Source organism: Ochotona curzoniae, unplaced genomic scaffold (genome assembly GCF_017591425.1).
Source record: "Ochotona curzoniae isolate NIBS_2020 unplaced genomic scaffold, NIBS_Ocur_1.0 contig_291, whole genome shotgun sequence".
Taxonomy (NCBI): Eukaryota; Metazoa; Chordata; class Mammalia; order Lagomorpha; family Ochotonidae; genus Ochotona; species Ochotona curzoniae.
In genome coordinates this window covers 16,723,515-16,740,333 of record NW_024465649.1, presented here as the reverse complement: position 1 = coordinate 16,740,333, position 16,819 = coordinate 16,723,515, and the positions used below count along the sequence as shown (strand labels likewise).

At 45.8% G+C, this 16,819-nt stretch overlaps 2 protein-coding genes across 3 annotated transcripts in view; both read right to left on the bottom strand.

The window, feature by feature from the left end:
- The window catches only part of BEND5 (BEN domain containing 5), a 44,605-nt gene extending 42,734 nt beyond the window's left edge, over positions 1–1,871 (bottom strand). Inside the window, exon 1 of one of the 2 annotated variants that reach the window (XM_040978581.1) lies at positions 1,475–1,871. In XM_040978581.1, coding sequence (XP_040834515.1) covers positions 1,475–1,700 — 226 coding nt within the window. In that variant the 5' untranslated portion in view covers positions 1,701–1,871. The remainder of the gene's footprint in view (positions 1–1,474) is intronic. The other variant, XM_040978583.1, reaches the window with a different exon arrangement.
- Positions 1–16,819, bottom strand: part of AGBL4 (AGBL carboxypeptidase 4) — a 1,125,681-nt gene that overhangs the window by 232,524 nt on the left and 876,338 nt on the right. The gene's annotated exons all lie outside the window — the stretch shown is intronic.

The window sequence follows — 16,819 nt, the reverse complement described above, 5'->3', positions numbered from 1 at the left end:
TTTCTTTTCTTGTAGCCAAAAGAAGGGGAGGCTTACAACCTGGTTATGGGGCTCTCAAGGCTCTCCTCTTGGGGAATAATTTCCCAATCCCTCCCCTAGGCAATTAAAAGCAAGCAACAAGATAAAACCTGATAAACTACAAACCGTTCGATTCTCTGACACCTATTTCTCCTCGCTCAGATCTTCTGGGTCCTCAAAGGTGCTGCCCTCCACACCCTCTCGTTAGTTTGTCAGGAAGGAAGCAAGGAAAGGGCCCCAGGATGCTCCTCACGAGTCTCCAGTTCTTCCACTAGACTCCTGCAAGCTGAAGCAGTGGCAAGGAACTGGAGCCATGCAGCTGAGCGCTCACGCATTGCTAACTTGCCACACGACCCTGGGCAAATTACTATGATAGATGCACTGGGTTCCTCTTTTAGACTGAACAAGCCAAAAAAAAAAAAAAAAAAAGCAAAGGAACTCAACACAACAAACACATAAGAACAAAACCCAGAAAAGTCTCCACACAAGGAAACACCAGCAATGTTCCTCATTGCCATTCTCACCTTCGGGGCTCTCTTTCAGGTAGCTGGCAGGTGGATCCTGTGCCAAGTGCAAGGTCTAGGGTACTTCCCAGCAGGTCTCCAAAGAGGACACTTTTCTCTGCGTGTGTGAGCCCAAGCCTCTTAGAAGGAGCTGGGGAAGAGACCCAGCCGTGTTCTTTATATGAAGGAAAAAGTGCCTTGGCACAGCGGGAGGAACACACGTGTAGCAGGCTGATGGGTGGGTCTTGTCTTCTCACCTGCTGAACCTCGGTATCCTCATCTGTCAGATGGGAATGAGGTCACCTGTCCTACTTGTGGCTCAGAGTCCTGTGAGAGTGGGGATGCCAGGTCTGGTCTTAACCTGATCTAGAAACTCTAGGTTGGTCCCCCATCACACTCGGGGAGCCTTCTGGGAGATTCAGAAAGGGAGTGAAGGGCTGCCAAGGGAGAGGGCAGGATGGTGGCACCCAGTACCCTGAGGTTGAAGGCCGCCTCCTTGTCCTGTCCAGTGACAGCAGGGCCACAATCTGCCAAGGGATCTAGAGCGACTAAAACTCCTCACTCCAAGGAGGTGCCAAGGGTCCTGCAGGCAGAGGGCTGCACACCTTGAGAAACTTGAGACAGAAAGGCAGGAACTGGGAGAGAGAGGCAGCCAGAAGGTGAGAGGGAAAAGAAATGCCGCCGTAAGCAGGAGGGGAGAGGAAGAGAAAGTGCCAGAGCAGAGAACACAAAGAGGACAGCCCTCAGACAGACTGACAGCGCGGGAGAGTCGCCCAAACCTGCAAGACAAAGGGGACCCGCGGGCCTTTTTAACTGGTCTGGCCTCCTGGAGACACCCGGTTCCCGCCCGGCAGCGAAGTCCCCCGGGGCTGGAGGGCGCGCCAGCTCCCCGGGGGGCTCCCAGGCGTCCCGGCCCCAGCCCCCGGCCCCTCTCGGCCCGCCCGCCCGCTCACCTGCCAGCGCCAGGATCTGGGCCTTGTGCAGCAGCAGCGCGCCCCAGTCGCGGGGAGCACGCGGGGGGCTCTCGGGCCCGACGCCCAGCTCCTCCGGGCCCCGGTACACGGCGTACACCTTCTGGTTGTCAAAATCCAGCCGCGAGCGGGGGCTGAAGTCGCGCACGCACGACACCGGCAGCGCGTAGCAGACGTTGTCCTCCAGGAACCGCACAAAGGCGTACATGGTGGGCGCCGGGGGGCGGGCCCCGCTCGTGGGCCTGGGCAGCCCGCGGGGCGGGCGGGCGCGGAGCTGGGGAGCCGGCGGGGGGCGCGAGCGGCGCGGCCGGGCTCCCCGCGGGACCCGGGCTCCCCCCACTGTTATTGTTCCCTGAAAGCAGCGCTCTGCCAATCGGCTGCTCTCGCCTGGGCGCGGAGCTGGGAGGGAGGGGGAGGGCGCGCGGGGCGGATGCGGGGGATTCGGGAGCTGCTGCCGCTCCACAGTCAGACCCGAGCAATCAGCGCCGGAGCGCGGGGCGCGCGGAGAGCCGGGCGCCGCGCGGGGCAGACGCACCCACCACGGGGCGGCCGCTTGGACAGGTCGTGCGGTGACCGAGCGTGGTGACCCAGCGCCGGAGCGTGTGGGCGAGGCGACGCACACGGGGTGCTGGGTGCTTGGGATCCCGAGGTGTGAACTTGTGGCAACAAGTTGGGAGTGCGTCTCCTGGAGCCACCGCCCTGGATCAGCCCCCCACCCTGGACAGTTCGCAACTCCCTACACCCCCGCCCACCCTTCCAGCCCCAAACACATACTTTTTCTTTCTTTTTTTTTTTCTCCCCCAGTGCGCCTCAGGAGGGTAGGTCATTTAGAAAGATTTTCCCAGAGCTGCCAAACCAGTTTGGACCACCACGGGGGACTTCTGTGGGATTTCCAGTGGGGGCTGCTGGCCCCAGCTTGGGCATGACTTCTCAAGTGCCAAGTGGGAATGACACCGCTCCTAGGCCCTCCTGCCTTCCCATCCCCTTGGGATGAAGCAGGGAGTGGAGAGGGCTCAGGTGAGTGCACACCCCGGTTTAGGGCATTGAGGGGCAGAGAAGGTTACTGTGCACCTTGAAATTAGTAGGCCTTGGCCCTTGTGAGTCTGCAGGGGCTGGAGTGCCCTCAGACAAGCTAGGAGCCCAAACTGAGACAGCTGACTGACCTCCGGCCTCTGCCTTCTTTCTTAGGAATCCCAGATTCACATTAAGACCCTCCACCTCTCAACTCATACAGGAATGCCTCTGAGAAGGCCAGCTGTGAATCAGGTGCAGCTACTCACACCAGGATGCTTAGCCCAGACCAGGCGCTGGGCAGGAGCTTGGTGGATCTTGGGGTGAGGAACAGCACAAATCATACATCGCTTTCATGCAGTTAATCTGAGTTTGTTGCGGATGTGCTATGAGCCTGGGTCATCTGCTGGGCCCGGCAGTGAAGAGACAGAATGATACACCTTGCAGTGTCAGTGTATCAGAGCTTGAGTCTCGGCTCTTGATTCTGGTGTTAGGATGAGTTTACTGTGTGGATGCCATGCCTTCCCCATCCTCACATCCCCTCTGATGTGCTATGGGGGTATTATAAACATTTAAGAAAGTAATGACAGAAAAGTGTTCTCACACTGGAATGCTTAATGGAGGGGGCAGATTCAGTTAAAAGCTATACTTTCTAAAAGTTAATTTTACTGGATTAAACCTGTACAGATAAAGAACAAGTGTGCCAAAATGTTGCACCTGATTCCCTTTGCTGTTTAGTAGTGGTGTATGCTTTTATTTGCCCTATATTCTTAGTCCTAATTCTTATAATGAAGTATTGCTTCATAATTTTAAAAATTGAACTTTCTAAAACGAATCACTGTGTTCATGTTTCAGGTCGGCATTCATGAAACAGATAAGCCCAACCCCCAGGGTTTCACTGTGGTTCTGTCAGTACATTGTACAGGTGAATCCCATCCACTCAGACCCAACTGTACAGTGTCATGTTCCTTTACAACCAACCCATACCAGCCAGACATGACTCCCAGGTTGTACTGCTGCAGATACGTGTCCTAAACTGACCCACAGGCTTGTGGGGAAAAAAAGAGGAACCACCTTGAGTTGTTCCAGCAGGTTTACTTTCGTGATTATGATGTCTTTGGACTGGTCTTTGATGAGTTTTCATTTTGAGAATACATTCCTAAGGCATTCAGGGGGAAGTAATGTGAATAAAGATTTCTGATCATGTACAAGATGGGTCCTGCCGAGTTGGCTGCGTTTAAGGAAATCCACAAGTTCCAGGGTATGTTTGCAAAATTCTGTCGGGTAACATCGTGATCAACCTCTCTTCATCTCAATAGGAGGGGTCCCAAAATATATGACGAGTCTCAACTCTCATTGCCTTCCTGGACACATAAACCCTCTGGCCTTTCCAAGATAACGTGTTTTAGCAGGTTCCCAGTCGTGGTGCTTGCTTCCCCTTCGTTCTGGGGACTCCTTTGTCCCTAAGAGCCTGGTGACCTCAACTCACCCTGAAACCAGCTCCAGTATCTCCTTTGTGAAGCATTCCCAGTCACTCACAGTCCTCAAGCCCAGGCCAGCTCTTTCTACTGTTTGTCCCAGCATCTTTTGTCTTTCCTCACCTGAACCAAAGCTCTTTGAGGGGAGACAAAAGCTGAGTAATTTCAGCATCCCAGGTCCCTCGCACTGGGCTGAGAAGTCAATGTTTACAGAACAAATGTGTTAAAGAAAGACACAAAGACAGCATGAATAACTAACCTCTTGCATGATGTTTCTTGAAAAGCCAATTGCTCCTTTTCAGAGTTGGAGCTGAATCCTGACTCTGTCTTTCCCACTCCCAGTGACCAAAGGGCAGAACACTGATTCCACTCATTTTGGAGACAGGGACATTCGCAAGTATCTTAAATGTCATGGCATCCTCAGGTTCAAATTCACTACCCTAGTCACTGTAAAACACTTTTCAAAAGTGGGTGGGCCTTTTAAACAGAACCTCCCAAAGAAGAAAAGAACACCAGCTACAGGATGCCCAGAGACAGTCCTGGACAGCACTGGGAGATACCCAGTTTCTGCTTCCCCTGTGACTCACATTCAGAGTACCAACAGCTCAGTGAAGAACCTACTGTGTGCCGCCCTCGGCCTCCCCTACTGTAGTGAAAAGGGCGCCAGAATATTTCTTCCCTGACTGTCAGACCATGGTCGTTATATGTAAAGTTTCTGTACCAGAAACTCGAGATGCAAATGATTCATTGATTGACAAGAAAAGGTAATCCTAAAATACAGATTCCAGACTTCAAGAAGCAATTAAAAAGATCAAGTTCAACCAAATCATGATGGACTCCTCTCCTCAACATTCCTGCCAGATGGTCTACACAATTGTCTTGACATAGGCCTCATGTCAGAAGTTTACTGCCACCCCTTAATTTTTCAATGCCACCATCAGAAAGTTCTTTACCAGCATAGAAGCAGAATGTTACCCACAGCTTCCAAGTTAGTTTTACCCAAGTTTCCTACCAGCCCTCAGAAAGGAAAAGCTGGGGATACTCTTTCCCCAACTTCACTTCCTTTACCCATCTCCTTTCATATAACCTGGTCTTGATGATGATAATTACAATATCTACTTTTCCTGTAAAGCTTGCTGTAAACCATGAATGCCAGACATGGCATATACCTGTTCCCAGTTAATTTTACATAAAACCCACAACGGGCATGAGAAAAGTGAGACTTGTGGCAAAACAGTTTGCCTCTGGGAAAGGCGTTGTGGTCATATTTGCTGTTTAGTTCAGTTTGAAATAACGTTAGAGAAGGACTGGAGAGGAGGCACGCCTGGGGAGAAAGCCCCCAAGGAGACTAACGTCCTATGTCACCCCTCCGATCTCTTCTTTCTGTTGGCCAAATGTACTTTGCTTCTCATCCAAGTCATTTTAATGGAGCAGAAAATGTACACATCTGGGGCAGCTTTGCAACTGTGTCTCTGTTATGCTGTCCTGTTGAGTTTCTCAGAGCCTGGATTTCGTGTCAAGCTCCTTCGGTTTAGCCAGCTGAGGCGTGTTCAGTGGCAGCAGCAGGACTTATGTTTCATATTACAGCATGGAATTCTCAGTGTACTTTGCAAAACTATTTTAAGGAGACCTGGGTTCTGTAAATTTTTAAAGCAACTGGAGCGTGTCTTTTTCAACCTCTCTGCTAATGATTGACCACATTTTTTCATGATTTTGCCTTTTTTCCTGTGATGTTTGATTTGCCTTTTCAAGTGTACTTTTTACATTTTTTAAGACTTTGTTTTTGGAGTAGTTTTGAGTTCAGGGCAAAATGAAGAGGAAAGCACCGAAATTTCCAGCCTACCACTTACCTTTCCCTCCCACCACCCCAAGCATGACTCCCCTCTGTCAACACCCCCTTCTGGAATGGCAGCTTTGTGATAACTGATGATCCTACTTGTCATAATCTCCCAAAGTACTTCACTTACATTAGGTGTTGTACTTTCAATAGGTCAAGTGTGTAATGACATATGTCCACCATGTTAGAGCCATACACTGTGAAATCACAGGATATCTTCACTATCCAAAAAGCTCTGTGCTCTCTGTTCAGCCATCTCTATCAGCCCCAGTCCCTGGCAAGCTACCACTCATCTTTTTACAGTCTCCAGCTTGCTGAGTGTACGTTTTCTTACCTGTGAGGATTTGTAAGCATCACGGAAAAGTTATCTGTCCATCAGGGTCAACTGCAGAATTTAAAATTATTCCACTCTTAGGTTCTATCCCCTGTGATCTATCTGGTGAAGCCCTGACCTGTGAGTGTGTTTAAATTCCCAGATTATTTTAGCATCAGACAAAGCTGAGCACGTCAGAGTTAGAAGGCCTTAACTAACTAACTAACTAAATAAATAAATAAATAAATAAATAACTCAGAGAAGACTTTAAGGTATTCTAGCTTAGGCACACAGGAAATGCTCAGCATTTCCTTGTTGGGTCCTGGATCAAAGTCCGGACTCAACAAGGAAAGCCTACACTCATTAGGGGTGTGGCACTGAGCTAGTTTATTATTTCTTTCCAAGTGCCGTATTTTTTCATCAGAATATTAGTAAAACCCCATTGGATTGATAAAAGTATGAAAATAACTGATCCATATAAAGTGCTTGGTATCCTGCCTGACACATGGTGAAGCGTCCAAACATTGTATTTGCTATTAGTGTTTTATTATAACTGGTAATATAATTACTATCACAAGAGCACTTATCATGTTTGGACATAGAGGAAGGAGCCCAGTGAATTTCTATTGAATCAGATTGAATATGGTAAGTTGAACAATGCTGTTTATTATCCCTAAAGCATCTCAGGATGCTTTCACCCTAGTGCTGTCTCCTTTAACACAGAGTCTATGGCCACAGATCAGTCTCCAAAGAAGCTATCATATCTCAAATGGTCAAGAGTCCCTGGGCTCATCAGCCTCATCTGAATCTGCAGTCCACATTTCCAAAATACTGTGCTTTGAGCTGTTCACCCCTCTCAAGTGGACTTTTTTTCTTCAGTATATTCTTAGAAGAAATTAAAAAAAAAACTTTTATGCTTTTGCTAACATTTAAAATACAGAAGCATTTACAGCAACCTGACATGTTTGTGAATGTACATCTTAGCTTGAGGTTCAAATGAAATTTAACCAAACTGAAGTTTGACAGTCAGATTTCAGCTATGGTCTGAGCTTATTGGGGGTCCCATGTGGGAGTTTTGATTGCAAAGACGATCTGAGTCTGCACTTTACTCTAGCAGTATAGAACCTATATGAGCCCCACACATTCACAAAATGACTTCGCAATAGTTAAGGATAGAAAGAAGTTATGAAAAGAAGAGGTTTTTACAAGGAAATAGTATTTGAATTGGTTTTGAAAAGGAAACAACAAAAAAGTAGGTTACCTTTTAAAAAAAACACAGGTGCCTTGATTATGAATTTCAATGAGACAGCTGGTGTGAGAAGTGGCCTCAAGTTCCCCTTATTAGCTCTCCTGTAATTTTTCAGGTGAAATGTCATTTCTTCAGAAAAGTCCTCCCCAACTTGGTACTCCCATCCCCCATCCACAGACTTGCTGGGGGCCCTATTACATGCTTTTTACAAGTTTCTTTATGGGCTCTACCATCATGTATGGTTACATTTATTCCATGTTGTATTGTCTCTGCCACTAGACCAAAAACTCCACAACAGAAGGGACTCCAACTGCTTTCCTCACTGGTGTAGATTAGCTCCTCGCCTGGCACATGGCAAACTATGCAAACCCTGAGTGAATGCACCTCTGAGACATAGTTCCTAGAAAAGAGAAGAGTCTCCCGGGGCAAGGCTCTTGAGTGCTCTTTTCATCCTGACTCTCGCTGTTCTCTCGTATCTGTTTCTGTGTAGTCACAGTATCTTACTCACTCTCTGGCCCCAAACCAACAAAAGCCTGCCTCCACTTCTTCCCTGAGCACTACTAGATGTTTGGAAAATTTCACATCATTAAGAGGTAACAAATTGGAAATAATCATAGAAAAACACACACCTCCAGCTGACAATCACATATATGCTAATGCCAACAATAACACAGTAGTATTGAGAGTCTCATTGACAGAGCCCCTGGGTCTGTCAGAAACAGATTGATTATTCTGCTTCCTCCTTCCAGGCTGGTGTGTTTTCTGCCTTGCAGTTGGCTGGAAGTCATCAGCTCCTCGACCCTCCCCACCACCCGGGGCAATTTCTGCCTTTGTCTTGCGTCTTCTGGTGATTTCAACCTTATGTGGGAGATGATGGGGCAACCTTTCCACACATCAGGTCTCTGCTCACCTTGAGCTGATCCTGTGCCTACCAAATGCTGGCTCCTCACTGGCCCTTTTATGGCCGGAGCACTGGCACCCTACATCTGCTCATCCCCAGGCTTCTGTTTGATACTCTTAGGCTGCTCTAATGGGTAAAAAACACACAAGGGAACCTTCATGTAGTATTCAGCAAACCATGAACTTGTGTTTTTCTCAAGAATGTCTCTTAACTATACCAGAAATTCAAAATCCAAAGAAAAAAGTACAGAACTAACAATTATTGGTTTGGAACTATACTGGTTGCTTTGCCTACTTGTTACCTATTTACCTCCATTTTTTTATGAGGAGGCTCAGTCTTAGAGAGGTAGAAGTTATTTATAGTCTGGAGAAGACTTGAACCTGGATTTCTTTAATTCAATTGCTGGGTTTTGATGGTTGCTTTGAAATAGGCCTGGCCTCAAGCGTTTCTAAAGGTGACAAGCAGCTGAACTGTGTGTAATTTAATCTTTGCTCCCTTAGGCTTAAATCCATACCTAGAAATGTGAGAAATAGACCTTATGCAAAATATATTTCTTGGTCCAAGAATTCATACCTTGGGTAACTAATAACTCTATAAATGTTGTTTCGGATTTGACTATATTCCCATGGTCTTGTAATGCCAGAAACAGTGAATTGTTCAGATTTTCTGAAGTTATCAACTTATCAACAGATTTCTACTCTCTTAGAATCTTGGTTGATGGCCAACGACTTAAAACCTGTTGGGAGTCACCTGTTTTGGTAGAGTTAGTTGGAAGCATCACTGAACAAAAAAAAAAAAAAAAAAAGAGAGAGAGAGAGAGAGAGAGATGCTTAGAAAGCTCCAGTTGGGGTTATCTCTGTGAGAAGTATGAGAAGTATGAACCGCCCCCCCCATGCCTCCCTCATGCCCTACAGAAGGATTTTCTTACTTAGCTATTGATTGAAGAAATAAAAGTAAGAATATACATGCAAGCAGTGAACTCATGAAATGCTTGCCCTTTCCCAGACTGTACTTATATATTTTGGTTAATATTAATGATAATTTGGGGGTGCAGGCAGGCACTTTGACCTGGTAGTTAAGATGTCACTGCTTGGGATCCCCATATCCCATAATCCTGAGTCCTGGCTCCACGCCTCATTCCAATTTCCAGCTAATGCACAGTCTGCAAAGATTCAAGTAAATAGGTCCCTTCCACCCATCTGGGAGACCCAGACTGAATTCCTGGCTCCTGGATTTTGCCTGACCCAGCCCTCTCTCTAGTCTTTCAATCAATCAATCAAAAAGTCCTAGGTGATAACTACTATTATTTTTATCTCTTGTTAAATTAGTCCAAGGTCACATGGGAGTAAACGGTGAAGCCAGGACTCAAATCTAGGCTGTTCAACTCTGGATTCCCAACTGTGGATTTTTTTTTTGTCCTAATTAGTGCTTCCTAAGAGTCCGACTCTTATTTCCTTGAGGGAATATGTACCCTTTTGTACCTTAGACAGCCATAGACTTCTTGACTGATCTAGGGGAGAGCTGGCAGAAATTTGACTTTCCCCAACCACCCTGAAATTCTTTGATGGTTCACCCTGTGGTGGTGAGTGTGAATCTACCAGATGCAATCTTGTGTATAGGGATGACTCTTTTGTATTTATTCAAAATCACTTTATTTAGTAGCATAAAGGGTTACCTGTTCATGCTATCCAAAATTAAACTGTTATTGACTTCCAATTGTTTACATTATGATTGGGAAATGACTCATATATACAACATACATCACATTTTCTTTTGGAAGCTGCTTTTCATTTATTCTTTTAGTGCTTATGGTGGATGTTCTGGGAGGCAGACTATCAGAACTCGGCATCCCTTCTTATTATTGGGCACATCTTTGTTATAATAGAAAAATAAATGGCAAGATAGAGGAAGAAGAGATGATCAGTTAAGGGTGAGGCATTTTTTTTTCCTAAAGCATAGGGATGGACAGGAGAGATATGTAGACATTGGTATGTCAGATTCTCGATAAAGTGGCCAGGGACACAGTTACCCCAGTTGGTAGGCGGCGCAGTACCTGGCAAGAACTCTAGCTCTCACTCTGCTAACATGTCCTGCACATTGCTAGGCCACCAGATAGTCTCTGATTGTTCAATTCTACGACCCACACTGGAGAAGTAGCATGGCACAGAAAAGGTACAAGGCAATGTAAAAAGTGAAAAGTACACAGACTTTGGTTTCATATTTGGATTCATATCTGGATTCAACTAATTCAATTACCATTTCATCACCAAGGTTCTATGGGATGTACCTCTCTGACTTCAAAAATTTTCAGATGTCACGTAACATCTTACACGGCTAGCCTGGAGTCCACTGACACAACGTTTGTAAAGTGCCTGGCGGGCACAGTGCCTTTCCCACACGTTTCGAAAACGATCAGTTGCCCTTTTCGTTGTCGTCTGAGAACGTCTCTATTCTTCTTCCCCTTTGACAGAGGTAGGATCCTGACAAGGATACGCCCCTGGGACTCTCCTAATTTTGGATCAAGTATCCTTTCCCTTCTTTCCCCACTGTTTCTTCCTGGCCAATGGGGGAAGGTGTGCCTTGTGTAAGAAGGTTGGGCTCTCACAAGGATCTAAACTTTCATCTTATGAAGTTTTGCAACTTCAGCTAAGTTTGGGTTTCATTGTCTGCTTTTACAGTCACATGCTGATTACATATATTTAAAACATGCTTGGTGAAACACAGTGTTCTCAATCATTAAAAAAGAAAAAAAAACATGTATTGCCTCTCTGTTTCCATGTCTCTCTACGTATTGCCTCTCTGTTTCCATTTCTGCATTCTCTCATCTTCCCACCCAAAACTTTCTTTGATGCCCTGCTTATGTGCTAACTCCTCTGAGACACTATCTGTGAGATTTGGGCATGATTCTGAACTCTGCTAATAATGTCTTATGCAGTCACTCCTTTATTTGTTACTGAATTATTTGGTGGGGGTTCATTCTATGAGACTTTCTACATAATATGTGGGCTACAGTAGAGAACCAGGCTAAATTAAAGTTGATTACCCATAAAATGAAAATAATAAAACTTGCTTCAAAATGAGATGTGTAAATGAAATAAGTGTCTATAAAAGAAAAAATAAAAGCAATAATGGGGCCCAGCGGTGTGGCCTAGCAGCTAAAGTCCTCGCCTTGAACACGCTGGGATCCCATATGGATGCAGGTTCTAATCCTGGCAGCTCCACTTCCCATCCCGGCTCTCTGCCTGTGGCCTGGGAAAGCAGTCGAGGACAGCCCAAAGCTTTGGGCCCCTGCACCTGTGTGGAATACCCAGAGGAGGTTCCTGGCTCCTGGCTTCAGATCGGCATAGCACCAGCCGTTGCGGTCGCTTGGGGAGTGAATCGTCGGACGGAAGATCTTCCTCTTTGTCTCTCCTCCTCTCTGTATATCTGACTTTCCAATAAATAAATAAATCTTAAAAAATTTTTAAAAAACGCAAAAAGAAGAATATAAAGTCCTTGAGTCACTTACTCTACTCCTGGTAATGCTGAATACTTGATGATGTATAATCTTTGTAATAACCTTGGAAAATCATTTTTTAAGTTTTCTTTAATCTGAAAGGTATAGTTGCACACACACACAGAGAGAGAGAGAAAGAGAGAGAGAGAGAGAGAGAATAGTTTACTCTCTAAATGGCCACAACAGCTGTAGTTGGGCTGGTTCAAAGCTAGGATTTAGGAGCTTCTTCTGGGTTTCTCACATGGGTGCAAGGGTCCAAAGACTTGGGCCATTTTCCACTTCTTTCCCAGGCCATTAGGAGGGAGGTGGATTGGAAGTGGAGCAGCCAGGACTCAAACCATTGCGAATATGGGATGCTGTCAGAGCAGACAGACACTGGCCAGCCAATATCCAAAACCCATAATCTGGGATTTAGATAGGGAAAGAGAGGGCCTACAGCCCTCACTCAATTCAAACTTCAAGTCCATGTGGTTACTTGCCACTTGGCTACATTATGTCTGTCAATCCCAACCTCAACGCTTGTCATTCAGTAGGTATGTTAATTTCCAATACAGATCACATGTAGAATCTAGGAGGCTGTACTCCTCTTGCGGATATATTTCATTGCACCAGTTTTGGTTTAGGTAGAGTAATGGTTACTTGAAGGGAAAAAAATCAAAATGCGGTTGCCTTATTTCTTAGGAACTTTGTGGTCCTCTGGCAGCCAGAAGTCACCATGTCAGGAGACAGCTGGGACTCGGCAAAAGGAACATTCTTTTTCCCAAGTCAAAATCCATCTCTGTTGCTATGACCTTTAAGGAAGAAATATTCTTTCTCCCCTTGAGTCTTAGCACTCCCCAGGTGGAGGCAGACCTCAACTGCACAACACCGAATTGTTTTTTCCATTCGAGATGCTCAGTGTGTCTATCCAAGGATAGGAGAGTCTGCCAGAAAATCTTCACTTAGGGCCTGCACTTTTTCAAGGAGCTGAAAGCAGAGTACGAAGTGAAATCATTGTGCTTACACTTTGCAACGGGGCTGAAAAACTGCCCCCAAGTTAAACAGTCTCGATCTATACACCCTTTTTCTCTTCCATCATTCTGAACAAGCAGGAGCGCAAAGCAGATTTTCCAGCCTAGCAGTTGAAGTCTGGCTATGAGTGTTTTAAGGTCATAAGCAAATACTTCTGTTTAGTACCAAGAACAGGAAGGGCCGTGCCAGGGATAACTTGTTAGCGCTGGGGAGACTTGTGAGTGTTCCCAGATTGAAAAGACAGACAGCAAAGGAGCAAAGTAGAGCCTTGCATACAAAAAAAAGGGGGCGGGGGAAGGTGGGGGAAAAAAAAAACTTTTCCTTGGCATAGAAAAATTTCATCCTGAAGTTTTTTTTTCCCCCATACTCTTGGCAATGTAACAAACACCTTAAAATAGTTATGAAACAGAAACAGATTCTATAGAAGCAGAAAACCAAGATGAGTGAATTCAGGGAACTTATAGCCCAGATCTCTCATTCTAGAAATGATGAAAAGAAGGCCAGAGGGTCAATGAATCACCCCAAGTCAGAATTTGTTATTGACCAAATCTGCACTGGAGGTCTGCTTCTAGTGGACCTTTTCTCTGGCCTACACTGCCTGCTTTCTCTTGATTACAGAAAAGACTTCAGTAAGAGGTGATCTCATTCCCAGGGTTTTAGCTTACCTAGTCCCAGAGATAGCTACGAGTCGGCATTTCTAAGATTTAACACTGGAAAATGCTCTATTTGCAGGACATGGATGAGCAGACCTACTCATTCTCTTCTCTCAGGTGTCTCACCCCTTCAGTGTCTCTGCCCAACTGTATTTCCATTCCCATGCTTTCCCCTCCCTATGGTCTTCTATGACCCCACCTCATTAAGAGGAATCTTCAACACTCTGGTCAAAGCAAAAACCCAGTTTGTTTTGGGAGCTTGCCCTAAGCATAGCTGAGTTAGCCTGCATTTAGAGGCTTTACTAAAAACAAGAAGAATGTAGCAATCAGAAATCAAACAGACCCAACTAAAAACGACAGCTCGGCAGCCTTTATGATGTACAGAACTAAGCCAGTCATTGACATGCTTGGTTTCCGCATCTGCGAGGTGAGAAACCTCCCAGGTCACTGAGAAAGATTCAGTGACAGAGAGTACACAGAAAGTATTTAGCACACGTTTTGGCACACAAAGGGTACTGGTGTTCATAAAACATGCTTGATTTACAAAGCACAGCTTTACTGTCAATCATGAGCAAAAACATCTCTTATAACATCTTCTCTCTGCCAGGTCCTGTAGGAGATGTTAGCCCGAGGCACTGGTCCTTATCCTGCAGGAAACAACTTTTTCATGGATCCTGGGGACTTACATGTCTGTGTAAATCACACGTTTTCCGAAGAGGTATGTGGAAATTCCATCCCCTAATAAAGGTGCATATGACCTTACTTAGAAAAAGGGTCTTTGAAGGTATAGTCAAATCAAGATGAGGTTGCTGGAGTGAACCATTATCCAATAGGAATAATGTCTGTCTGCGAAGGAATACACTAGCCAGAGACACACAAGGAGTGACATCTAATGACAAAGGCTGAGAGTAGAGTGGTCAACAGCCAGCCAACTAGAGAACACCAGAGTCGCAGTGGCCAGCATCAGAAATTCGGATGACATGAGGGACAGATTTATCTGGAGCTTCAGGGGAACAGGTCTGCTGACACCTTATCTGGGACCTGTGGCCTCCAGAACACATTTTTGTTGGCTCCAGATTTGGGGTTTGTGGCAGGAGTCTATTTCAGCTGGAAGTCATAGAAAGGAGCAAATGTTGAATTACAACTTTGAAGTAACAGTTTCCTGAGTTGAGTCTGTTGTATTGACTATGTCAATTTGGTGAAACCAGGAAAGCTTTTTGGGAGCCTGGGTGTTGAGGGAGATGGGCCTCAGTAAAAGTAGCTTGTCCAGGAAAAGGATACCTTGCCTGAGGAAGCTACGAGAGGCTTCCCAGAGAGAATGAGACTGACACCTGAAGGCTGACTAGGTAACTCAGCAGTTATCAGAGGGTGGGAAGAGGGCACCATCACCTGGGCTACAGAGCCTACAGTGAGAAGAAGCAGACACATGTGGACTAGTTTTAGAATGCTTAGGCATGACACATGTTTACACCGTGCTGGAGCTTGCTGCTGATATCCCTCTGTCTTGGAGACCCTTTGCTTTGCTTTAATAATCCTCAAACTCCTTCTACTCAAGATGTCCCAAGAGAAGCAGGTCCTTCTTTTGTCCCTTGGCTGTACTCCTCATCATTTGTTCTCTTTTGCCTTTCCCCACTTGGCGAACGGACCCTCGCCCCTACTGAAAGTCACAGGGTACCTGCAGACTCAACCCTTGGAAACTCTTTTCATCCTTGATTTACACAATCCTCTCTGACTTTTACTGTCTATCCTACTAGAGGATCCGTACTTGGCAGAGGCCACCAGCTCCCCAGCTGTGTCCCCAGGCTGCATTCTTTCCAGCCAGGCCTCTCTGCCAGATAATTAATGATCTGTAAACAAATGCTTAATTGCACTGGGGGAACACATGTTTAAAGAAACTTTGTGATAAAGCAAAGATTCCTATTTATAATAAGAGGAACACCTTTCTCACAAATTTTCCTCCATCCTAAACCTAACACAGAATTGAAGATTTTTTTTCCCCCCTTAGGTTAAATCTCAAGCTTTTCTGCATTAGGAACCCCCATCCCCATAAAACAGAAGAACAAAACTTTGCCCAAGGGACATATGGTGTTATCCTGGGGTTTATCTATGTCAAGTGCTTCCTGAAATACCTTGTTTTCTAAGTCTGGTTTCCTTTGGTTCTCAAACTCAATATATGCAGGCACTTAGGGGAGAATGAAAGCTTTGGGGAGAAACAGAAATAAATATAAATCTATTAAGAATCTAATCTGTGTCTGGATCTTTTATTTTCTCTCATGAAATTCTTCAAAATGCTGGGCCCGGCGCGGTGGCGCAGTGGTTAAAGTCCTCGCCTTGCATGCCCAGGATCCCATATGGGCGCCAGTTCTATCCTGGCAGCCCCGCTTCCCCTCCAGCTCCCTGCCTGTGGCCCGGGAAAGCAGTTGAGGACGGCCCAAAGCTTTGGGACCCTGCACCCGCGTGGGAGACCCGGAAGAGGCTCCTGGCTTCAGATTGGCATAGCATCGGCCGTTGCACTCACTTGGGGAGTGAATCATTGGACGGAAGATCTTCCTCTCTGTCTCTCCTCTCTCTGTATATACGCCTTTCCAATGAAAAAATAATAAAAATAAATCTTAAAAAAAATTCTTCAAAATGCTAATAACGACTACCTATTGCTAAACAAGTAAGTTGAATATTTTATTTAAGCTGGTAAGAGTTTGTAGGGAAGGACAACTGACATTGAAGGGAGTGTTTGAATGGAATATAATGAGATTATTATCTTTAAGCACATTGTTTTGCACTGGTTAGGGTTTCTTGTCAGCCTTAATGCTCCTTTACAGTGGATATGAAGCTGTCAGCTTGAGACCATGCTTTCTGCCTCACTATGCGGATTCTCCAAGAATGGGTTGGCCAACTGGACTTGGCATACAGGTGCAGTGGAAATTTTCTCTCTGAGGCTGTGCTCTTGTGTTGGGAACTTGGGTTAGGTGCTGTTGGGGGAGAGACTGATCCAGCCACACAAGCCCTTCAAAGAGGAAGCACCTTGGCTCTTCTGAAATCGAACCCTCTCTAGGGAGTTTGAAAGGGTGGTTTTTGCACAGTTCTTAATGCCTAGCTGTTTCAGAAAGGGGAAGCACAGCAACATTTTTAGAATAGCTACTGAGGTGAGACAGAACCCACAGGAACACGCTCACTGCCTGTTTGTCAGAAGATGCGTGGTGGTCACAGTGTACCTGCCGCATGGCAGGCCTATGTGCTGTCCTAGATTGTCAGTCTTTCCGTCTTGGAGAGTCCCTTTCTACCTGCACTTGCACAGGTTCCAATGTTTCCCAGCCTGTAAAAGCAACAGCAGCCACCTCAATCTCCTTACTCATTTTTGCTTCTCTCCTGGTTACTTTC